The sequence below is a fragment of the Onychomys torridus genome, chromosome 2 (assembly GCF_903995425.1).
Source record: "Onychomys torridus chromosome 2, mOncTor1.1, whole genome shotgun sequence".
In the NCBI taxonomy this organism is placed as follows: domain Eukaryota; kingdom Metazoa; phylum Chordata; class Mammalia; order Rodentia; family Cricetidae; genus Onychomys; species Onychomys torridus.
The window spans coordinates 139,623,491-139,647,876 of record NC_050444.1 but is presented as its reverse complement, the minus strand read 5'-3'; the positions used below and the strand labels follow the sequence as shown (position 1 = coordinate 139,647,876).

Sequence of the window (24,386 nt, the reverse complement as noted above, 5' to 3'; positions counted from 1 at the left end):
CATGCTGCTGACGTGAGTGGCCTGCTGCAGGAGGCTCCAGCTGTGCACAAGCCTGTCTTCTGACTGGATCTCTACCTTCTGGGTTGCATGGTGGGGGTGTATGTATATGAGGGTGGGGTGTCGGTGGGCCTCTGAACTCTGAGGGGCCAATGCGTGCCAAGGGTTAAGAGCAGGGCCACTCTCCGATCCTCAAGCTGAGCTCCCTCCTGTGCAGACAGGCAGGGCAAGACTGTGGAGGCAAGTCCTGACTGGCAGCAGGCAGGCTTCTGGAACCAAGGCACAGCTGCCCTGCTGTCAAGCTGTGTGACTGTGGACACATGGGTTTACTTCTCTGATCCTCAGATTCTTCCTTGGTCAATGGGATAAAAATATGACCACAGGCCTTAGGGTGGACTGAAGGGAGCCGGACGGGGCTCCCAGGCGCGGCCCTTCCTGGTCCTACCTGCCCACTGCTTGCTGGGGAGCTCCCAGGGAAGGTCACTGTAACAGCTCAGGTCCAACTTCCCCCTGGGGGAGCCCTGAGACCACCAACAGCTGCTGCCTAGCACTCTTGTCTCTGTCCCACCCATCACCCAGTACTTTCTCCAATAGATGACCCCATGTCAACTAGCTGTCTCTGCTCAGGCTGGAGACTTGGGTGGACGGGACACAGGCTGGGGACCCCGGGGGTGGACGGGACACAGGCTGGGGACCTCGGGTGGACGGGACACAGGCAGGCCAGAACCTGGCCTCCCTCTCCACACTTACCTCCTGGGAGCTGTCAGAGTTGCTTATTTGGTCATCAATGTCTGGAACCACTTGCAAAGGCCCACTCAGAGAGGACAGTGATTGCCTGCAGGGAAGGGGGACATGCCAGATTAGACAGGTCCCTACTGCTCCTGACTTGTCTATAGTCAGTCCTCTTAGGACCCAGTCAGTACCTGCCTAACATGGCTGACTGCTCTGGGCCTCTATCTTCTGGTCCAATAAAGAGTGGACATCCCCTGCTGCCAGGGCTGTGGTAGGAACTCAGCAAGGCAATGCCCACCTCATTGTCGGCATGCCACTCAGGCAGGAGATGCCCATTCTGTACTCTGCCTGCACCCTCCTAGCCCTGCTTTTAGGAGACTCTGAAGCTGATGGTAGAGCAGAGAAGAGGGCTGCTCGGCTGAGCAGGGCGGCAGAGCATCTGAGCTGCAGACCTTGTGCAGGCCCACTTACCAAGATGCGATGATGGCACTGAGGGTCTCTAGGACAGCAGCAGCAGCCAGGCGTTGCTGGGGGTCAAGGACCAGCAGTTTCCGGATAAGACACACTGTGTTCTCAGAGACCCTCCCATCCCTGGACAGGGAGGAAGAGGAAGAAGCCTCAGCAGGGTGACAGTATTGCTGTCTCTTCCCTGAAATCCCAGAGGGCCAGCTGATCCCTTCCCCAGCCCTCCCAGGAGGCAGGACTCACTCGGGGATGGTGTACTCCGCAGCCTTGATCTTGCGGAAGAGCTCCTGTGGAATGCTGTCGTAGAAGGGGAATTGGCCGTAGAGCATGGTGAAGAGAACCACACCCAGGGCCCACATGTCACTAGGCTTGCCCCGGTACGGCCGGCCTGGGGACAAAGCACATGAGCACTTGGTTGGAAGGACGCACCTGGGCAGCTACTGACTCCAAGTCCCACCTCTGCTTCAGACCCTTTCACCGTTTTTACCCACAGTGCAGTCCAGAGCTCCTGTATGCTCGCCAGCCCCTGCTCCCAGGATGAGGCCAGGGTATGTGCAGCCCACCCGCCTTGCCCTGCTCTGCCAGACTCTGTATCATCTTCATCAGCCTAGGAGACTTACCCACACCCAGGAAAGCAGCTCAGAGCAGGCAGTCAGTGCGTCTGTAGACACAGCTGGCAGCCCCATACCCCCTTTCTTCGCCTCATCTCCCCCCCCCCCACCCCTGCCCCAAGTCTCTACTAGATGATGAGTTCTCTGACACAGATGTCATTTACTGTGCTCACTGCCTGTTCCCAGCTTCATCGACCTTGCCAGCTTCCTTGTCAGTGGTCTGCATGTCCCTACCACAGGGAGGGGGATGGGAAAGGAGGCTGTAACGGGACATTTGGACCACAAAAGCTGGAGGGACTATCTGGAGGGGGAAAGGGGACCAGAGGACCACGGGAGAGGAATGAGAAGGCAAACAGAAATAAAAATGAAAATGTTGGCCAGGCAGTGGTGGCGCACGCCTTTAATCCCAGCACTAGAGAAGCTGAGGCAGGTGGATCTCTGTGAGTTCGAGGCCAGCCTGGTCTACAGAGTGAGATCCAGGACAGGCTCCAAAACAACACAGAGAAACCCTTAGCGCCCTTACATGCTCTCTTGGAATGTCCATCCCTCTCTCATGGCTCTAACCTCATGTGGGCAGATGGCTTGTTCCTCCATTAGAGTGGAGATCTAGACAGGGTGGGTCAGGAAAGCCCAGCACCTAGTCCAGGGCCTGCCCTCACGCTACCATCTGTTCAAGGAGTGTACTGCCACAATGTGGGGACCACACATACCACTGAGCACATCAGGACTGATGTAGGCAGGGCTCCCCCTCTGGTCCTTCAGCAGGTCCCCCTCACTCACAAGATGTTTCCCAAGGCAGAAGTTGGTGATAGTTATCCGGTGGGTCCTAAGAATGGGAGGCAGAGAGTGAACAGAGGCCCCAGAGCCAGGTCCCCTGCTGGGTCAGGCTCCTTACTCTACACAAAAGCATCCAGGCTTCTCTTCAAGAGGACAGCAGCCACCTCCCCTGAACCTCTGCTCTGGCTGAATCTCAGGGGCACAGCTTACAGCTGGAACAGTCGAGAGCAACCCGCACTTCAATATGACTCCCCCATTTGCACACACAGGAAAAAGACCAGCAGACACGAATGCCTTACTTAAGCCTCCCTCTCACTGTGTGCTGTGGCCACTGCAGAGAGGACAGTCTGAGGCATCCTCTTGGCAGGAAGTCCAGTATACCACAGTATACCAGGCCTGGGCCTCACATGGGAACTCTGGTCCCATGGGAACTTTCCACATGTTCTGGTGGAGTGTGGAAGCTGATCCTATGTCATACCCTCCAGCTGACAGCTCTGTGTATGTCGGTGTGTGTACATGTTATAAAGGCCAAATGTCCACATCTGGCATCTTTCTCTAGTGTTCAATACACTAGGTGTATGGGTGTTTTGCCTGCATGTATTTGTTTGCCCCACCCCACCTTCCACTCCAAAAGAGGGGTTCTCTGTGCAATCCTGGCTGTCCTGGAACTCACTCTGCAGACCAGCTGGCCTTGAACTCACAGAGATCCACCTGCTTCGACCTCCCAATGCTGGGATTAAAGGTGTGCACCGCCACCACTCAGCTTGCCTCCATGTATGCTTGTATCCCAACCACATAAGTGCCTGGTGCCTGTGGAGGCCAGAAGAGGGCACTGGATCCCCTGGGGCCGGAGTTATGGATAATGAACCATCTCTCCAGCCCCCTTTACATAATTTTTTGAGAAAGGGTCTGAACCCAGAGGTCACCAATTTGGCAAGACTACCTGGTCAGCAAGTCCCAGGGATCCTCTGCTTATTCTTCAACAGGGATGGGATTATAGGACCATGCCACCATTCCAGCTTTTTAAACTAGGGATCTGAACTCAAATCCTCCATACTTGCCTGGCAAGCACTTAACCAACTGAACTGTCTTCCCTGGGGAAGCTAGTCTCTCCAAAGAGCCCTGGCATCCAATTAGTTGAGTGTGTCATCTCAGCTCTTCCCAGTCCTCACAATCCTCAGAGCTAACAGAATGGGAATGGAGGGTGCCAGCACAGAGCAGTGGTACAATTAACCAGTCTCAACCACTCTGTCTTTCTAAAACCCCACTGTGGCCACGCCCCCGGGAAGCTCAGCACTGGAAGGCTGGAGAAGTTTTCCTGCTTCACGGTAGGGCATGCACACTGCTGTTGATATGAGGTGGCTAGCCATGAGCCCAATAGCTAGCAGATGGTCAGCAATGCAGGTCTGGGTCTCCACTGGTTCAAGGCCTCAAAGAGAGGGAGTTCACTCCAGAAAGGGAAGGCACTGTGAGTCGGCGATGCTGCCAGGCCAGCTCTGCCATGGTGGGGTTCCCTTTGCTAACAGATGTGAGCAGGTAGCCTTTCTTCAAGAGTTCTGGGGTTCAGCTGCACAGGCTTGAGGAGGCTCAGCATGCAGAAGCCACACTGGCTTGTGAATGAGGCACTGCCCTGAAGTGTAGCAGGTCACTGTGGGCTGTAGCCACACCGCATCATGCACACAGGCTTAGTGGGCACATTTCGGAGTCACCATGAGACAATGTATTGTCTATTTCCAACAACCTTTGTGGCTGTAGTGCTAGAGGTCAAAGCCAGGGCTTGTACACACCAGCCCCATTCCCCCAAATTATGAACCCTAGCACGTCACTGACTGTAGCTTCCTGACGCTCCTCATTTGGAGCAGCAGGGCCTTTGGGAGGTAAGGCTGACACCAGTGAGGAATGTGGCTAAGAGGCCTCTAGTAAGCTGGGCCAGCCTCCCAGGAGAGCCCTTGGCATAAGGAAGGGAGCCGAGACAAGCAGATGTTGCTCTGCTGTTACAGAGGAAATAATAGAGGGTGGCACACAGGAAATCCAGAGCTGGCTTTGGGGCCTGGGCACTTCTACCCTTTTGTCAGGACTCAGGTGGACTGTTCTCATTTATTCCCACAAAGCCTGTGAGGGAGACTTTTCAATTCCTCATCAGAAGGTACAACTAAGGTCTAGAAGTAAAGGGACCTGCCCAAGGTCACACAGCTTGGGAGAACTGGGAGGGAGGTCTAAGCCCAGCTCTGTCAGCCTCAGAGCCCCCTGGGAAAAGCTCCGCCCCCAAATGACTTTCCCTTCTGTTCTCCCGGGCTAACTCATCTTGAGTTTTAGACTACCGTGTCCTAGGAAAATCGGATCTTCTCTGAGAATTGTCAAGCAGGAGGCGTTGGGCTTGGAACCTTTCTAGGAAGTTCATGGTGTGGAACTCCCATTACAGCTGGGGATGAAAAGGAGTGTGGCCTTTGTCAAGAGGCCCTAGGGGAGCACCAGTGAAGAGGGGTATCTCTTCCCTAACTGCACTGGCTTGTGCTTACTGGCCGAGCATGGCAGCTGGGGAACAGTGGAGAGATGCTCAATGAGGGGCCTTGTGCATGTCTTTCTAGAAGAGCCTCCAGGGCAGTGGCAGAGTGGGCTCAGGAGCAGGGTATGTGGCTGTGAGTGGATTTCTCCAGGAGCTGCATCCAAGAGGCTCTGAGAGCCCTTCAGCTACCTCAGGGAATTCTGCTGGCAAAGGGCTTGGCACAAACAAAGGCCAGTCTGTCTCTACATTCCCAGTGGAAATGTGGGCTCCAGCTCTACCCCAGGATGCCCTGCAGGATAGAGCCTAAGATTGCAGACAAAGGGTCCCAGTGAGGCTCATCTGCATGTTGGGATGTGGAATGCCCCAGCTGTGAGCCCCCTCTGTCACTGCTCCTGACACAGGACTGTAAGGTTTCACAGAACAGCACCCGGTTTCTGTGCCAGCCACTGTGGCTACAGATGCATCCTGTGGTCTCCGGCGTGGGATCCTGGGAGGGTAGTCAAGCAGGGGCAGTGGGCCCAATCCTGCCTCTGCCATTTCCTTGCTGTGTGAAGCTCCTGCTAAATTCAAATGTTCTTTTCTATGAGGGGGGGAATGGCAAAGCCTGACTCTCAGGATCAGGCTGGATCAGACTGGGTAAGAAGACAGTCTACAGTGGGCACAGAGCTCCAGGCTTGCCAGAAGAAGCTGCCAACAGCCTCTTATTCTATGCCAGCTGGTACGCCCAGGACAGCCCAGGAAAGCCACTGTCTCCGACATGGGTGACAACTGGTCCTGGAGCACATGCATTAGTGTTGTTGCTCTAGGTCCTGTAGCAGGATGGCCAACTTTCTGCCTGTGGGGGCTGTCCTACCCTTGAGGTACCTGGAGTCTCTCCCACAGGAAACGTGATGGTCAGCCCGGAGACCTCCTAAGGCTTGGCAATGCTTGCCTGCCTCACCACCACCCACACTGGCAGGGTGGCAAACAGCTCCCCAGGAGTCCCAGACCCCTCAGCTAGTTCTGACAGGAGGGTAAGGGCATCAAGGGGTGGCGGGGTGATGTGCGTCAGCAGGGGCTGCTTTGGGTGAGTCACACTTCAGCTATGGTCTCTGGGCTACCACAGTGTTCTGCTTTTCTAGGAACTGTATGCAACTTGCCTACCCAAGAGGAAGGAGGAAGAAAGAACCCACAGTCAGCCTCACATAACCCCAAGGACTTCAGATTTCAGCCCTTGCTTTTTCCCATTCCCTTCCCTGGGGACTCTCAGCCCATTTGCATTCCACTGGCTAGCACAAGAGCCTGGGCAAGATGGGTGGGAAAGGGCTGGCATGCCCAGGAGGAACTGGGAACATGAGGAGGGGCTTTCCATGCTATGTCTCCTTGAGCCTTTCCTGAGAGTCTGGGTACTCGTGTGAAAGGTAGCTGGACTCCATCTGTCCTAAGAGGTACAGTGCTCTGCACCCGAGTCACTTGAGACAGGCTACATACAGCTGTGCCGAGGACTCCAGAGGTGCTCCTTCAGCCCATACAGCAGGGGGTGGGGTGGAGGTGGGGGCTGGGAGAGGGAGAGAAGCAGAACCACCAGTGGAAAAAAGAGGCCACGCACACTGGTGCGGGTTACCAGGCAGGAGCCCCTCTGCATGTTTCCATGACAACCCTCACGATGCTCATTTAGAGAGCCAGCAAGCCAACAAGCAGCTGTTAACAAGAGCCCAGGCTCTCCAGTCCAGCTGGTTGGAACATGGGTTCTTCAGTGTCCCACAAAGGGCCTAGAACTAACAGGACCCAAGTTTTCCTCTTTGTTATAGGTTTTTAAAGACAGGGTCTTTCTTGCTTATATAGCTCAGGTTGACCTCAAACTTATGATACCCTCACACTGACATGCTAAGTCATCTTAAGACTGTCCACAACTTTAGGCCAAGGTGGCTAGCGCCCTCCAACACCTACCTTCCTCTCCTGAGTCCCAGCCAAGCCTGGGGGACTGCAGGCCCCACAGCTTCCTCTGAGGAGTGGGAGTCTCTTCTTTCTGTCTCACTCATAGAAACCTCAGGCTCTCTTAGAATTGATACTGGGAGTGTGTTTAGGAATTCCCCCCCCCCCCCCCGGCAATTCTGCATCTATTTGTATTGCGCTGCTTTTTGCAGGAAGGTGGGGTCACTCCACTTCTATGGACGAGAAACAAGCTCAGTGTTGGTAACGGGACGCATGGGTGAACACACTTAGCAAGTAAAGCGAAGAAGCAATCTCCGATACGAGGCAGGCAGGGTGGGCACTGAGCCAGGTCCCACCCCACATCCTGCCCCTTCATCTTCCCTAACTCCTCACTTAGCCAGATGGGGTCAAAGAAGCCCTGGAATTTCCTGTTTCCTCCCTCCCCTCTGCAGAGTGTGACACTGAGGTTCTCATCCCTTCATGTTCTCAAGATGGCAAACCTTTGCTCATCCTTCCTAATCAGCCAGCTCCATGCTGTCCTCGGTATGTGTTTTCTGGTCAGCACCCCAGAAACAAGTCTGTAGTTCAACGCCAAGGAGATGGTGGAGAGGAGGGTAGTTTCACTGTTGTACAGTACCACCCGACGGTGCATCAGGCTGCAGCTGTGAAGCCTGGGGCCTTGTCCCTCCTGTGCAGCCCATCTCCCTACAGTTTCTTTCCTCATGACCATGGGGAGGCTTTGGCTACTGTACAAGGACAGTGGGGCCCCTCCTGGGCTGACCACATCATGGAACAAATCACCACCATGACACTTGTGCTACGAGTATGTGCTGCTGCCCGGCCCAGAAGGGAAAGGGAGGGGAGAGGCCCAAGGAAGCAGGTGAGGTGTCCCTCTTCCCAGGGCTGCCTTTCTAGGACTGTGGCAGCCCGGCAGTGCTTCCTCCTGTGGGTCCTGAAACCTTACACTACTGCCCTAATCATGGCTGAAGGGGCCAGTGCCCAAGAGAGCAATCTGTTGTACCTCCCACACGCCTCCAAGACCCAGGCAGCTCTGCCCACACTGGGAGTGCCAGTGCTTCTTCCTTTCCATGACTCTGAACCCCTGGTTTCAGCAAGACAGTATTCCCAGTCCTGGGATGCCTGGATGCTGGGCTGTTCTGAGTCAGAATCCCACAGACACCGCAGAGAACTGGGTAGCTGCAGCATGCAGCCCAGCTTGAAGACTTCTCGGAGGAAGAAGGCACACTTACCTTTTATTCAGCACCATGTTCCCAAGCTTCAGGTCTCTGTGCACGATGTTTTTCTGAAAACCAATGAGTGGATGATTTGCACCAGAAAGTAAGAAGTGGGATGGGGTCCGCTTTGAAAGATGAAGGGTCATCAGGGTCTGGGAAGGCAAGAACCCCCTAGGATCTGTCTATTAGGCCTCATCAAGCATGCATCTCAAGTGGGTAAGAAGTGGCCTAGCAGTCTCCTCAGCTACTTCTCATTCTAGAGCAGCAGCTTGTGGGAAAAGCCGCCGCCGCCGCCTCCCCCTCCTCCTCCTCCTCCTCCTCCTCCTCCCTCAATCAACCATCCCACGGAGAAAACAAGCTGCAGCCTGGAGGTGGGGCAAAGAGCCAGTGCTTTCCTTCTGCAACTGAGTCCTCCAGACTTGGCCCACAGAGCCCAGGAGGAGGCTCAAGCGCTTCTGTCCTCCACCTCAGGGTACTGACATCCCAGTCTTACTAAAGCTCAGCTAGCCTGTGTAACACTGTCTTTTACAGTTATCCCTGAGCTGGGAGGCTCTAATTTAGCTTCTTGACTGCCTGGGAATGACTGCCTGGGCTCTGCTGGGCTGCCTCACCCAGGACAGCAGATAGTCAGAAGCAAGCAGCTTTCTGCTAAGCCGGAGCTGAGGAGGATGCTGTTACTGCGGCACATGGGGTCCTGGGCCTCACCTGGTGCAGGGCTTCCACCACGCGCACCACATCATAGAAAATGACCACAGTCTCCCGTTCACTGAGCCTCTTCTCCTTGATGACATAGTGCTGTAGGTTGATGAGGTCGGCGGTCTTGTCACTGAAGTCGTGTGCACAGAGGCAGTCCAGGACGAGGCAGATGCGTTTCTTCATCTTCTTCACCATCCGGCCAGACTCTGTGTCCTCGACCGCTTCACAGGTGCGGTCCTGGGAGGCGAGGAGAGACAGGCCAAACCAGGGGGTTAAGGCCCTCCTTTTGAAGTCCAGAGGGAAGTGGCTGAATTCTGCTGCCCTGGGTGAGGCACACCCAGGTGGCTATTCAAACCACTGAAACAAACTGGCAGGAGCCAATGAGTGGAAGACTGAGACCCACACAGCCTGATGGGGTAGTGTTCAGCTTCCTGTAGGTCAAGTGATATACCCAGCACGCTCAAATTCAACTTCTCAGATGAAGGCTTCATCACAGGGCAAGGGCTAGGGTCAGCACTGGGCATTTCAAGTCGACTGGTCCTCCAGCCCAGCACTGCGGCAGTGACACTGGCCCCTGGTGCTGCACTCCCAGATTCCAGCTCTCACCAATGTCACTCTTTTCTGTGTTTTTTTTTTTTTTTTTTCTGAGACAGGGTTTTTCTGTAGCTTTGGAGCCTATCCTGACTAGCTCTGTAGCCCAGGCTGGCCTCGAACTCACAGAGATCCACCTGCCTCTGCCTCTCGAGTGCTGGGATTACAGGTGTGCACCTCCACTGCCCGGCTCACCAATGTCACTCTTATCCACCTCCAAGATTGCAGATGTTTCTGTTTAGTTTTTTGAGACAGGGTCTCACTATGTAGTAATGACTGGCCTGGTACTTCATATGTTGACCAGGCTGGCCTCGAACTCACAGGGATCCGTCTGCTGGGATTAAAGTCATGTGCCACCACTCCAGGCATAAGACTGCAGAAGTTTAAGAGTGATCCCTCCTGGGAAGCTGCTGGGTTACACAGTATTCAGTGTGTGACGGCTGACTTTGGTTGTCAACTTGACTGCATCTATAATCAACTAACTGCCAAGAGATGCACTTGTGAGGGATCATCTTAATCTGATTATTTGAAGAAGGAAGATCAACCTTAAATACGTGTACAGCATTCTCTGGTGATGGCCCATGTGAAAGGACATGGAAGAAGGAAACAGGGCCAGGTACGGTGGCGCACACCTTTAATCCCAGCCCTCAGGAGGCAGAAGCAAGCAGATTTCTATGAGTTCAAGGCCAGTCTAGTCTGCATTTCCGGTTCTAGGTTGGTAAGATGTGATGAGATCTTATCTCAAAAATCTGAAAAAAGGGGGGGGACCCTGCTTTTGCCCACTTACCCTTGCTCCCTGCCAAGTCCATCTACCCTACTACTACAGCACTCCATCACCAGTATAAGAACTAACTTTGGGCTTCCAGACTGAAGCCCAACCCTCTCTTCAGGCCTTCAACACCAGACTGGGACTGCTCAAGTACCCAGCCTTGTGGACTGAATTGAACTACCAGATTCTCTGCTTTCCTGTCCTCAGCAGCCATTGTGGGATTACCTGGATCCACAGCCTGGGAGCCAGCCAGTAAATTCCCCTTATGTTCTGTTCCTTTACACCCTCCCTCCCTGACACCAAGGATAAGTAAGCCAACCAACCAAAACCTGCTGCAGCCAGGCTCAGCTGCTGACACAGGGCCCACAGTGTGACAAAAACTGTGCGACATGTATGCTGGGTCCTGCTGGCTGGAGAAGGCCTGCTCATTGCCAGCAGATAGGTAAAGCCCTCTGGGAAACAGACCAAATAGCAGATTTCTCCTAAAAACATGGTCAGACCTGGGCTTTGCCTGCTGCAGGGTCTGGGCCCAGTGTTCAACACAGATAACCACTCAAGGTACTTTTGGTCACCTCTGTTCTGTCATGCAAATGAAGGCCAAGCATACGAAGATATCAGAATCAAGATACTAAAATCGACTTCATTTCCGTTTAAGGAAAATGCTCCAATTTCTGGAATTGCCTCTAACAGCAAGTCTAAGGATAAGAGCTTGGCAGGTGTGGATGTGGGTGGGGGGGATTTTACTGTTATCCCAGGCTGGGAAGCTACAATTCACCCTCATTAGCATGTTCCACTGACATGGAACAATGGTGATGATGAACAGGTGTCACAGTGGCCAGGACTACCCACCCGCCTTAGGGCAGGTGCAGCTATCATTCTCCCCGTTCTTTAGAACATGGGTGTGGGGCTCAGAGACCTGAAATGTCTAGGCAGGCAAAAGGACTGTGGTATAGTCACACTGTGGGAGCTGACCACAGGTGACCCCGACTCTTGCTCTGTCTTCCAGTCCAGCCTGCCAATCTAGACAACACAGCTGGAAATGGCATGGAGACATTAAATGACTTCCTTTTTTCCCTCAGAAAAGCAGCTCCTCCAAGCAAGCCTGCCACTGTAAGTTGTCATTTGTGACCAATCCTGGTAGGCTGAAATCACACTGGGGGTACTGGAGCAGCCAGCATGGCCCTAGCCTGATTCCAAATCCCCCTACTCAGGTCCTGGCAGCTGGTAGGGAAGGAATACTGGGCGTCACACAGAGTAGATGTGGCTCTAACAGATGCCAGGCATGGCAAGGAGCGGGGCCACTCACCTGGAAGAGCCCGTGGTGATGGACCACACCGTCCTGTGTGTGCAGCAGGGAGAGCAGTGAGTACTCGGTGTGCAGCAGCATCTTGCCCTGCCTCTCCTCCTGGCTCTCTATTCCTTGCTCTCCTCTCTCCTCGAGGGTGAGGATCTTTAGGGAAGCACACAAAGAAAAAGAACAAATGCTTCCCCCCCCAGAACAGCTGGATGGGGGTTCACCTCTGCCGTGTGATGCCTGCGCCTGACTGCACACAGGCATGCACGCTGGCAGCTGCTTTTCTTGACAGCCTGTCATTCATGCAGAGCTCTTTAATCAGGAGCCGAGTGAGACTGTGAACCTGATGGCTTGTCAGGAAGAAATGGGGCTACTTCTGCTCCCGGGTGATGCAGGGGTGAAGGCAAAGAGGAGACAGCTGCTAGGGCAGCTCTGGCTCTGAGGGTCCCAGCCTGTGCTTGCTTACCTTCAACTGATAGAAGTCATCTGTGCCGTCTTTCCTCGCCAAACACTGCACAATGCTCGGTACCGGTGAGTTGCCCAGACGGGGACCTACGGCACAGAAAGCCATGAGCTTCCTTTCCAGAACATCACCACAGGCCTTCTTACTAGATGTTCTCTTTATACCTACTGGGTCCCCCCAAATCTTCTGGTGGAGAGTTCTATGACTTACAAAGTGGAGGAGGACGTGTGTGTGCCTGACATAAACCTGGCTTTGGTGGAGAGTTCCACATCTTACAGAGTGGAGAGGTCGTGTGTGCATCCGCCTGATATATACCTGGCTTTTGCTGACACATTCCTCACAAGGGCTTTCCAGTGTCTAGTGTGGTACATGCCTGTAACCCTACCACTCAGGAAGCTCCTGCAGGAAGATGGCCAGCTTGAGGCCAGCCTGGGCCAGACATTAAGGCCTTCCCTGGCATCCCTATCCATAGATCTTCTTCACATATGCCCCATCCTGTTCATCTCCTTCGAGTACTCAGCTGAAGTCTTTTTTCCCAAAAAACATGTCAAATTTTGTGAGGGCAGAAGTGACCCATCTTCATCACTGTTTACCTCTACACCCCTACAAACAGCACAGGGCCATTTGCTGGTAGCAGACGCCATTAGGAGCTATTTGCTGGGTATCTAAAGTTGGAAGTAGGCTGTGCCTGTACGTCCCAAAGGTTGTCCTAAAGCAAAAGTCCCACCAAGCCCCTGGTGCCAGAGCCCACACTACCTGCAGCCCTAGCCAGCAACAACCTTGACTGGCTGGACCTCAGACACCATGCAGGATGCCCTGCTGCTCCTCAGCCTGCTGAAAACATTCGATTCCAAAGGATTTCCATAGCATTCTATAAGTTCAGGGCCAGGCATAGTGGCACTGGCCTTTAATTTCAGCAGTTGGGAGGTAGAGGCAGAGGCAGGCAGAACTCTGTGGGTCCAAGGCCAGCCTGGTCTACATAGAGACAGATCCTGTCTCAAAACACCCATCCCCAAAACTAAATAAATGTAAGAAGTTCATGGAAATTCTATTAAAAAACACTGAAATCAGGGTTGGGGATTTAGCTCAGTGGTAGAGTGCTTGCCTAGCAAGCTCAAGGCCCTGGGTTCGGTCCTCAGCTCTGGAGAAACAAAACAAAACAAAACAACAAAACACTGAAATCAGTCATGTCATTCAAGAAAGTCAAATAGTGCCTTAAATGGTGGGTCAAGGGTTCTAAGGTAGCTATGTGCTTTTGTGAGCTTGTTGAGACTCTGGAATTCTTATCTTGGGAGTGGGAGGTAAGAGCCTGGCTCTTTATCTAAAGCTGGTGTGGTGACACAAACTTTTGCTATGGAGTGACCTCAGCCCTGGGTTTTCCACTGACAGATCAGGGTCCTTGCTGGGCACGTTACTCTGCTGCCCATAGGTCAGAATGAGAGCCCTTGCGCCCTGGCCACCCCTGCTCCCCCAGGGTCAGCCACTTACCCAGGACGAACGGCCCTGCTCTCTTGGCATTGTTTCCAGCAATGCCACTCCCTAGAGCCTTGGCCTTGGCCGACGTTTCCCCAGCTCCCCTGTCTGATGCTCTCCGCTTCATTCTCAGTTCTGGACAAGACAGAAAAGATCCTTCTGTTGAGTAAACCAACAACTTCTCTTACATGAACCCAGCCAGGCAGTCAAACCCGAGGATACATCACACAGCCGCCGCCGCCGCCGCCGCCGCCACCTTCTCCCCACCTGCTCCCCACCAGGAGGAGCACCCAAGGTTCCTGAGGACAAAAGAGCCACAGCTCCTTTACTTGACAATCATTCCACACCAATGGCAGATGTCCTTAAAGGCAGCAGCCGCGTACCATAGAGGGAGTGGGGGTGGGCACATCTGCTGTAAAGGGCCAGAGGGATCCCAAGAGGACTGTGTGGGTGCTGAAGACAAACCTCTATAAAGACAGCCTAGGCAACCAAGCCCCAGCCCTGAGCAGCTCTTCTCAAAGTGCCCCCCATCTCCAATACTCACAGCTCCAAGACCTGTGGTACCGCCCCCACCCAGGTTATCTCCAAGGAGAGATGGGCTGGGGGACCCTGGGAAATGGCCCCTTATACATGATGCTTAGTACTTCTTGCCCACAAAGTTTGAGGAGTACTGGCCTAAAGTTTGATATGTAGTCAAGAATGACCTTGAATTTCTTTTACTTTTAATTAATAATGAACTATCCATTATGATCACTTGAAAGTATTAGATGCAAGATAAACTTTTTTTTAAATGAATACTAACTTTTTTTTTTTTTTTTTCAATACAGAGTTTCTGTGTAGCCCTGGCTGTCCTGGAACTCACCCTGTAGACCAGGCTGGCCTCTAACTCAGAGATCTGCCACCTCTGCCTCCCAAGTGCTGAAATTAAAGGTATGCACCACCACTGCCCAGCATAATGAATACTAACTTATTTTGTGTGGGTATTTTGCCTGCATGTATGTCTGTGGCAGGATATGCGAGTCTGGTGCCTGTTGAGGCCAGCAGAGGGCACTGGATCCCTGGAACTAAGTTAAGACAGTTGTGGGCTGCCATATGGGAGTAGAAAATTGAACCCAGGTCCTCTGTATGAGCAGCAAGTGCTCTCAACTGCTGAGCCATCTCTCTAAATCCAAGATACTATCTTAAAAAAAACAACAGGAAAAAGAAAGGAAGGATGGATGAATTGGGGATAGTTAGAAATGAGGGTTACTGTTCCTGCCAATCAATGAGGTAGCTTTCCTGATAATCCATCCAACCAATGGGGTTGTAGCTTTCCTGATAACTATCCCCTTTAGGGCTTCAATACAAGGCAAATACAGGGCACTAGGTTCTGCAAGACATTAGCCTCATGTCACAGATAACAGAAACATAAGTTCTTGTTCTCCAAGTCAAACGCCTTGGGGAGACAGAGCCCAGGTGGAAGGGGAAGGCAGAGGTCACAGAGTACCCCCAGTGCAGGCTAAAGCTCAGGGAAAAGTTAGTAAGGGTGGGCTGAGAAAGCAGTCTGAACAGTCCCAGGAGAGGGTCTCATGAAAGCAAACGTACAGAGGCCATAAGCAACAAGTTCCCAAGAGTCTATGCTGCTGAGAGTCCAGCACCGGCAGGGAATGGGGAGGAAGCCGGTGGGAGTACTAGTGGCATTTTAGAGAGGAGCCTTGGCCATCCATTCCCTACAGGGCTGAGAGAGAGAATACCAAACTTCCCTGAGAATTTCTTTTTCCACATACAAGTAATTGGCATTCCCTGCACCAACACGGAAAAGGAAGCTAACCTCACCACCTAGATGCTTACTCTCCCGACAGGCTTCTGTATCTCCTGAGTTTTCACTGTCATACAAAGTAATATAAATCACTGTAAAAATATGGACCACACTCTAATGCCATTTTGCAGTTTCCTTTCTCCCTATTTTAGGTAGAATTTTATAATTTGTGAAATATATCTCATTAAAGCTGTTAAAAAAAAGAAGAAAAGAAAAGTCTAGGCCTGGTGCATGTCTTTAATCCCAGCACTTAGAAGGCAGAGGCAGACAGTTATCTATGAGCTCAAGTCCAGTCTGGTCTATATATAGAGTTCCAGGACAGCCAGGGCTACACAGAGACGACTGTCTCAAAATAAAACAAAACAGAGCACTTGCCTAAAGTGTCCAAGGCCTTGGGTTCCATCTACATCAAAGAAAAATAGAATAGATTTGTACATGATAAAAGCACCCTGACAATCTTCTTCAGTGGCATCGTGTGAGATACGGTTTACCTCCTACTATATGGACACCCACTGCCTTCATTTTCCTCTTTATGGTCACACATATGCCCGTATATTTTAGCTGTCTTTTCTTTTCTTTAAAGTTTAAACCCCAAGGCAGACAGACTGTAAATGTCAGCAGCTGGAAGAGGAGGGAACTAGCAGAGGGAAGGACCGCTGCCATGCTGTTTCAGCACATGGAGGTCAGCCACACTGTGAGCAGCCACCTGGTGGGGATCGAGGGAACAGGGAGAGAGGGACAAAGGAGCCCAAAGTTCTAGACAAAGCAAATGTAGGTTCTGGCCAGCACAGAAAGAAAGAAACAAAGAAATGATTATTTCTGTCCGAGGTGAACAGACCCAGAAGACCTTAAGGCTCCTAGGGACTGGTCTTGGCACTGTTCCCTCTCAGGATGAATGCCAAGAGGTAAGACTGCAGAACTGCAGGGTCAAATGGGGTAAAGAACTTCTTTTTATTATTTTCATTAGTTTTTTTTTCAAACAGTCTCACTGTAGCTCAGTGGTTCTCAATCTTCCTAATGCTGTGACCTTTAATGATTATGCTGTGGTGAACCAACCATAAAATTATTTTCATTGGGGGCTAGAGAGATGGCTCAGCAGTTAAGAGCACTGACTGCTCTTCCGGAGGACCTGGGTTCAATTCCCAGCACCCACATGGCAGCTCACAACTGTCTGTAACTCGAAGAGCCAACACCCTCACACAGACATACAAGGAGACAAAAACACCATTGCACCAAAAAAAAGCTTAAAAAAAAGTATCTTCCCTGCTACCTTATAACTGTAGTTATTTTTTATTATGGGTTATAATGTAAAATCTCTGTTTTCCTGTGGTCTTCAGGCTTCCCCATGAAAGGGTCATTCAATCCCCAAAGGAGTTGTAACCCACAGGTTGAAAAACACTGTGTCTAGCTCACGGTGACTAAGAGTTCACTATATAATCCAAGCTGGCTTCAAACTTGTGGTGATACTTTCTCAGGCCCCCAAGTGTTTAGCTTATAGCAGTGAGCCATTGTGCCTGGCAAGGTGAACGTTTTTTCTGTTTTGTTTTGTTTTTTTCAAAGTGTTTGATACACAGTGGCAAGCTGTTCCCAGGAAGGCTAAGGCAACAGACAGTCCCGATTAGGCCGCCATGTGTGGAGGGGACCATAGGTTCTGTACCTGCAGCAGAACTGTCTCCTTACTCTTGCAAATGACCCATTTCATGAGTAATAGAAGAGATACTATTTTTTTTTTTTTTAATTTATTTTTGCGGGCTGGAGAGATGGCTCAATGGTTAAGAGAGCATTGGCTGCTCTTCCAGAGGTCCTGAGTTCAATTCCCAGTTACCACATGGTGGCTCACAACCATCTGTAATGAGATCTGGTGCCCTCTTCTGGCCTGCAGGGACACATGCAGACAGAACACTGTATACATAATAAATAAATAAATCTTTTTAAAAAAAATTATTTTTGCGCCATGGTGGTAGTGGCACATGCCTTTAATCCCAGTACTTGGGAGGCAAGGCCAGCTTGGTCTACGGAGTGAGTTCCAGGACAGTCAGGAGTGTTTCACAGAGAAACCCTGTCTTGAAAAAAAAATTATTTTTATTTTATGTGCATAAGTTCTTTGCCTGCATGTATGTCCGTGTGAGGGTGCCAGGTCCCCCAGAACTGGAGTTGCAGACAACTGTGAGCTGCCATGTGGATGCTGGGAACTGAACCCGGGTCCTGTGGAAGAGCAGCCAGTGCGTCAGTGCTCTTAACTGCTCAGCCGCCTCTCCAGCCCTGATACTATTACTTTTAAAGTCATAATTCGGGGCTGGGGATTTAGCTCAGTGGTAGAGCGCTTGCCTAGCAAGTGTAAGGCCCTGGGTTCAATCCTCAGCTCCACATACAGAAAACAAAAAAACAACAAAAAAAATAATTTAAAGTCATAATTCTTTTTCTTTTCTTTATTTTTTTTTGTGGGGGAGGGGGGTTGAGACGGGGTTTCTCTGTGTAGCCCTGGCTGTCCTTGAACTCACAGAGATCCGTCCACCTGCCTCTGCCTCCCAGTTACTGGGACTAAAGGCATGCGCCACCACCTGGCAGGTCATAATTCTTTGTGTCTGAGGTTGGGCTTGTTCTAGACGCTTAATGGTTATATGCATTTGGTTATATGTATATGTACTTTCTCCCTCCATCACGTGAGTCTCGGGGACTGAACTCAGCGGACCCCTGTCCTCTACTTTATATTTCCATGTGTATGGAAGTGCCACTATATAAACTGCTATCCAGTAAAATATGTCTGTTCCTTTAGACTTTGCTGGTATCCTGGAAAGCTTCCTCATGCTGAGGGTCACAAGTCCTGTCACTTCCGGGCTTCTCCTAACATCCACAGTCCCCAGATGGAGTGGGAGCCTCGGACAGATTTAGCTATGAACTTTGCCAAAGAAGCTCCTGCTTGAAGCAGTCACAAAAGCAGAGAGGAGCGAAATCACTTTAGAGACACCCTGAGAATCCAGATGCTAGCGTGTGCCTGCTCTTTGCCTGGCTAACTCCTTGGCATCTCCAGTGTGCATATAACTTCCTCAGAGAAGCCAAGCTTGACAGCCCATTGCCAAAGGCTCTCTCTTGGCCGGCCTCACACTCACGGTGTCCTGTGACTTCCTCCACGCACTTACCGAATTTGGTAATAATGTATTTGTTTTAATGACTCACCACCACTAGAAAAAGAATCTCATATACACATATGAACCACTGCACCTTGGCAATGAATTAGATGCCTTCCCTCCAGTTGGTGATGGTTCTTGCCAGAGCCATAAGCCTCTGGTAGTAGTAGTTGGTATCACTACACTCCGATCCTGTCCTCCTCTTGGGTGCTGGGCCTCCTCTTTCTTCCACAGTGCTCCAGAGAGCACCAGGGAGGCACATCACATCTGTGTAGATGCTGCTTCTTCGCCTACACCCAGTCTAGACGCCAGTTTGCTGGGAGCAGCTGTGGCCCAGACAGTGAGTGGGCCTGACCCCTCCTACCCCACTCAGGATTCTGCTCAAGCAAACGGCATGGGAACTGCTCCAAGATGCTGGTAGACAGAAGGATGGGAGCAGATGGGCAGGGAGAGGGAAAGATGCTGGCGGAGAAGAGGTACCCAAAGCTGACTGAAGCCAGGGAAGCTTGTGAAGAGACAGGCCAGGAAAAGCGGAAGACTGGGTTTTCAGACACAGACCTCCTTGCCTTGCCCCTACTCCAGACTGCAGATGCACCTGGAGGCTCCGCCCTGCCCTCAAGCCATCCTGACAGGGATGCCTCCAAGTGTATCTCTAAGTGGTCCACAAAAAGGCCTGTCTGGGGGACCCTGCACCTGTGGTAAAGCAGTATTGGCTACTACAGTCTCAAAAGGACTTGGGCATCGCCCTGTCTTCAGCCTGTGGTAGAGACTCCACCCCACCCCTCAGATTTTGCTTAAGGTTTCCTAGATTGGGGTCCCAGCAGCCCAGGAACTCAACAATCTCAGCTTTGAAGTTTGTAAAGCTTTGAATCTGTCAACTCTCCCATGTTCTATCCGTGCAAATTGGTGCCACACCCCTTAGGATCTCAACAGGAAGCTTGGTGAGGTAAAACCGAGAGGAAGGCACTGAAAAAGAACACAGCCCAGCAGCCCCACCAAGGGCAGGTTGTAACGGGAACAGGAACTCGGAAAGCAAGCAGCTCTGTGGGCTTTGCTGGGCATGGGGAATGCAAGACAGCCACGAGCGGGTCTGTATATGGTGTCTATGCTCTATGTCTTCTCACCTTAAAGCCACCAGGCAGTGTGAGCCTTCAGCCAGAGAGGCAAGGGATACAGAAGATTCTACAGCAGAGCTGCCCAGAGCCCAGGAGTGTGGGTACACACGGCAGGTACAGAAGGCCTGGGTGGGTCCAGGCAGGCCAGGCACCGAGAGCAGAACATGGTTAGACTTTGTGAACACACCTCCACATTTCCAAAGGGAGAAGGGCTATAAAGACAGATGGTTCTAAGAACAGTCTCTGTCCCCCCAGCTCAGTCTGGCCTCAATTTACCACAACTAAAAGGAACTAATGCCTGGCTGTGAAGGATCCAGCCACTTGCACCCAGAAGCATCCACATACCAGTTTGTGGACTGTACAAACTCAGGGCAGAGGGAATCCCCTGCCTCAGTAAGCCTGAGGAGCAGCTATAGGCCTATATATGGAGAGAAAGCATCAACTTTTGTTGTTTGAAATGGGAATCTTTCCATGTTGCCCAGGCTGGCCTTGAACTCCTGAGTTCAAGCAATTTCCTTGCTTCAGCCTCAGAACATCAGAGTTACAGACACCTCCTGGCTTGGGCCTAGGTTCCTGAAGCAGCTACTGGGTTTTTGAGGGGTTGGGTGGCCCTGCAAACCAACACAATTAGGCAAAGAGCAGGACAGTCTTCCTGCCAAGGAAACAAACCATGGGCCTGGGCGGTGAATTCCTTACTGTGTGAACACATGTTTGTGTGTGTGCTCATGAACACAGCAGCTGGGAGCCATGTCTGTCAGCAGCTGACAGGGCCACTAGCCTATTCCAAACAACTCTGTCTGTTCTAGAGGGTCACGTCAGCCAACAATTCCATATGCAAGCTGTCCCTGCCAGCAGGTCCAATCCCCACCCTCAAGTTCCTGGCTGTCAAAAAAAGTGCTCCTGAGCTGTGAACCACTGATCTTCTAGTCTTTACCCTCTGGCCTTTTCTACTGAAGGCAGGGGCCTTGCACCACTACCTACGTCACCTGGCCCTTGAAGTGAGGGCAGAAGGCCAGCCTGCTCTCAGCCTACATCCTATCTGCCAAGCACTGCTTGGGAGTCTGTGTCCAGACCCACTCCAGATTCTCCAAGGGCACCAGAGCACTGTGGCTAGAACAACATATCTTAGTCTAAAAGGACTCGGGTTCCAGCTGACTCATGCCCCGCCTATCCCCCTGAGCCACAGAGATCACCATATGCTGGCAACCAAAGAATTTGGAGGAATGCAGATTCAAACCCAGCACTATCACTGGTGATGAGCTCTTGGGCAAGGGTCTTTTTCTGTCTACATCTACAGAGGATGCCTTCCTTACTCCCATAGCTGTCCTCGGAATTAAGTGGGATAACTCACACAAAAGGGTTAGAGGAGGACCTGCTGGGATAGCATAGCCATTTGATAAATTATGCTATTAGGAGCTTAACTACAGATGGGTGTGGGTGCAGTGGCACATGCTTTTAATTCAAACAGAGGCAGGTGGATCTCTGTGAGTTTGAGGCCATCCTGGTTTACACAGCAAGTTCTAGGCCAGTCAGGGCTACACAGTGAGACCAAACAAACAAACAAACAAATGCTCAACCACAGTAGCGTTGACTTTCTCCAGTCCAAGGAAAAGCAGACAGTCACTGAACTGGGAGCTGAAGAGAGCAGAAGTAAGAGGGTGCCCTGGCTTGAGAGGTGTCGAATCTGCTGCAGCCCGATTGGTTGGTGGCTAGCCTGAGAGCACACTGCTCCACCAAGGGGCAGAGCTGGGCAGAACCAGGCATGTCTGCTGTAGAAGGCTGAGCACAGTGTGCAGGGTCAACAGGAACACCTGTTCTGTGGCATGGAGGCAGAGAATCAAATCCTCTTGTTCTCTGGTCCTTCAGAGAGCAGAGGCACCTAAATTCTGCAGGCTAGGACTGGCACCCCACTCTACTTAGGCACAGTAAAGGGCCATCCAGAATGATGAAGCTATCTTAGGCAGTTCTGCCATCCTGTTCCAGTTTGGGTACAGTGGGGCTAGGGAAGAACACGAAAGGAAGATGCAGTACCTCTAGTCTAAGACCATTTGGAGCAGGTCTGGGAGAAGCATGGCTGTGAACCTTTCCACTGCCAGACTTCTTGTGGAGCAAGCTAGTTCTAGGTGCACACATTTCTCAAACCAATAGAGAGTCAAAAGTTCTGTACCATTCCCTCCAACTGTCCACCATGGGCCTTCGTATATGGCACATTTAGCAAGGATGTATTCCTTACTTATGCTCTTCTTTGGCAAAACTGAACCTAACTGTGACAGCCTTGAGTTGAGGTACCTTCAAGATATATATATATATATCACACACACACACACATATACTCTATCTGTATCTGCATGTACATCTTTATGCCAGAAGAGGGCATCAGATCCCACTACAGATGGTTGTGAGCCACCATGTGGGTGCTGGGAATTGAACTCAAGACCTCTGGAAGAGCAGCCAGTGCTCTTAACCCCCGAGCCATCTCTCCAGCCCTGAGTTGAGGTACTTTCAACAAAATGGGTCTATATGCTTCAAAAACACCAATGCCAGTTAAAGAAAAGCTGAGGATGGACACAGAGGTGTAGACCTATATATAACCACAGAACTCAGGTGGTGGGGGAAGCAAGATGAACAGGTCAAGATCAGCTATTCAAGGTCATTCTTGGCCACACAGCAAGTTCAAAGCTAGACTGGGTACTTGTGAGACCCCTGTCTCCAAGAAAAAAAGAGGTGAGGGGCACACTGAGCTGGGTAGGCTGGTTCATGTCTGCAATCTCAACACTGGGATGGTCGAGGCAGAAAGACTGTTCTGAATCTGAGCCCAAATAGTGAGTTCTAGGCCAACATGAGCTACAAAGTGAGTCTTTGTTGGTGGTGTACACTTTTAATCCCAGCACTCAGGAGGCAGAAGCAGGGAGGTCTCTGAGTTTGATCTACATAGCCGTATTCCAGGCTAGCCAGGCCTACAGTGAGATCTGGTCTCAAACAAAACAGCAAGATAAAAGAAATTAAAACACTCAGAATCACCCCTTGTATTTATGTGTAAGGGGTGATTCTGGAGCCATAGGGGACATAGGCAACCAGCAAAGAATAAAGACACTCCCCACCCCGCGTGCGCTTGTGTGTGTGTGTGTGTGTGTGTGTGTGTGTGTGTGTGTGTGTAAATATACGACAATGGTACTGTGCCATTTACATTTCCTTTCTTAATTTTTATTTATTTTTTTACTTATATGCATGTGTGTGTGTATACCATGTGTGGATGTTCTCAGAAGAGGGCACTGGATCCCCTAGAGCTGGAGTTACAGGTGGTTGTAAGCCCCCTGATGTGGGGGCTTGGGTCCTCTGGAAGAGCAGCCAGTGCTCTTAACCACCGAGCCATCTCTCCAGCCCCAGTTCTATTTCCTGGGTTTGAAAAGCATGTGTGGGTTACATAACAGATGTACAGGTGTTTCGGGATGGACAAGAGTCATGCTGCTTGCATGTACTCTCAGAGACACAGGACCAAGTCCAGCTGGCCAGAAGAGCTCCCAGACTCAGTCCACAGCTTAAACGGCCTGGCTTTGGGTACATACTCCCAGTGGGAGAACCTGAAACCTCATCTTGCCAAGCAGAGTGAACCTGGCATGCATGAACAGATTTAGTCTTATATGGCCAAGAAAGGAGAAAAATGAGGACTCTGCAATCTTCAGGTCCACCACCTGGTGGCGCCTTTCTGCAATGCATCCTTGGTAAGTCTCTGCACCAAGGGCAGAGTAGTGGGCCACTGCTCGCCTTCAGGCTAATGAGAAAGCATGCAGGGACCATTTCAAAGACAAGGAAGGCACTGCCTCTGTTAGCTCAAAAATGGACCACGCAGATAAGAGTTCATCAGGTGGCATCCCCAACTATTTGCTGCTGAGGTCCTCCAAGGCTTCCAGTTTTTGGGAAGAAACCCAAGCTCCCCAGTGAGGCTGCCAGACCCAGGCTACCTCCCCCACCTCACTGCTCTTATATGACGCTAAATGTAGCCCATGAGTCATGGGCGCTGTGTGTACCATGAACAGTCTTGCCCTGCCATTCTCTATGGCCTGTTTGTCCTCAGTCCTCACTGAAGTGTCTGTCACCTACACAGATACTCAAAGCCGTTTGCCAGGACTGGGCAATCTTCTCTACCACCCAGACACCTGAGCACACCTCAGCACTCTCACTGGGCCGAGACTACTGATTTGTTTAATTCCCCCACCCCAGGCTGTAGGCTCCCAGAGAACAAGTCCACCTCTTTTTGCTTGAGCCCAGTCCAGTGCCTGCCAAAGGCCAAGAGAAAACAAGCCATGCATCTACAAGGCACCGAGGCCAATGTTAGGGCAGGGGATAGAGACAGCTGGATATGGATTCACAGGTGAACCCTGCCCTCTGCCAGGCCGGGATTGGTATGGGATCAGACGGGCAAACTAGGCAGTGTATACCAGGAAAAAAAAAATCCCACGACAAACTGGGTGCAGTGGCACATGCCTGTTATGCCAGCACTCGGTTAACAGAGTCAGGAGGCCAGAGCCTGAGGCCAGACTGGGTCACATAGTGAGAGCTGCCCCCCTCCCCCAAAGAAAAGAAAAACAAAAACAAAAAGAAAGAGAAAATGAGAGAGAAAAGTACCCCAGTACTAGTGCGGCTGAGACAAGAGGATCTATGTGAATTCAAAGCTAGCCTGAGCTACAGTGAGACCTTTCCTAAAATAATAAATAGGCTCATGTCAGAAACGCATGGGCAGGACAAGGTCTAAACTGGGCCGTTTAGATAGTGGAGAGACATCTCAACCATGGAATCAAATCTATTCATGTGTAGGCCCAAC

At 51.3% G+C, this 24,386-nt stretch overlaps 1 protein-coding gene across 2 annotated transcripts in view; it reads right to left on the bottom strand.

Annotated features, from left to right (window-relative positions):
- The window catches only part of Stk40 (serine/threonine kinase 40), a 38,474-nt gene that overhangs the window by 2,323 nt on the left and 11,765 nt on the right, over positions 1–24,386 (bottom strand). For both annotated transcript variants that reach the window (XM_036177233.1, XM_036177234.1), the window contains 9 exons: positions 13,539–13,658; positions 12,054–12,139; positions 11,600–11,743; positions 8,943–9,170; positions 8,253–8,305; positions 2,516–2,631; positions 1,438–1,582; positions 1,201–1,320; positions 748–832 (listed from right to left, as the gene is read on the bottom strand). In XM_036177233.1, the coding sequence (XP_036033126.1) occupies positions 748–832; positions 1,201–1,320; positions 1,438–1,582; positions 2,516–2,631; positions 8,253–8,305; positions 8,943–9,170; positions 11,600–11,743; positions 12,054–12,139; positions 13,539–13,650 (1,089 nt within the window). In that variant the 5' untranslated portion in view covers positions 13,651–13,658. The remainder of the gene's footprint in view (positions 1–747; positions 833–1,200; positions 1,321–1,437; positions 1,583–2,515; positions 2,632–8,252; positions 8,306–8,942; positions 9,171–11,599; positions 11,744–12,053; positions 12,140–13,538; positions 13,659–24,386) is intronic.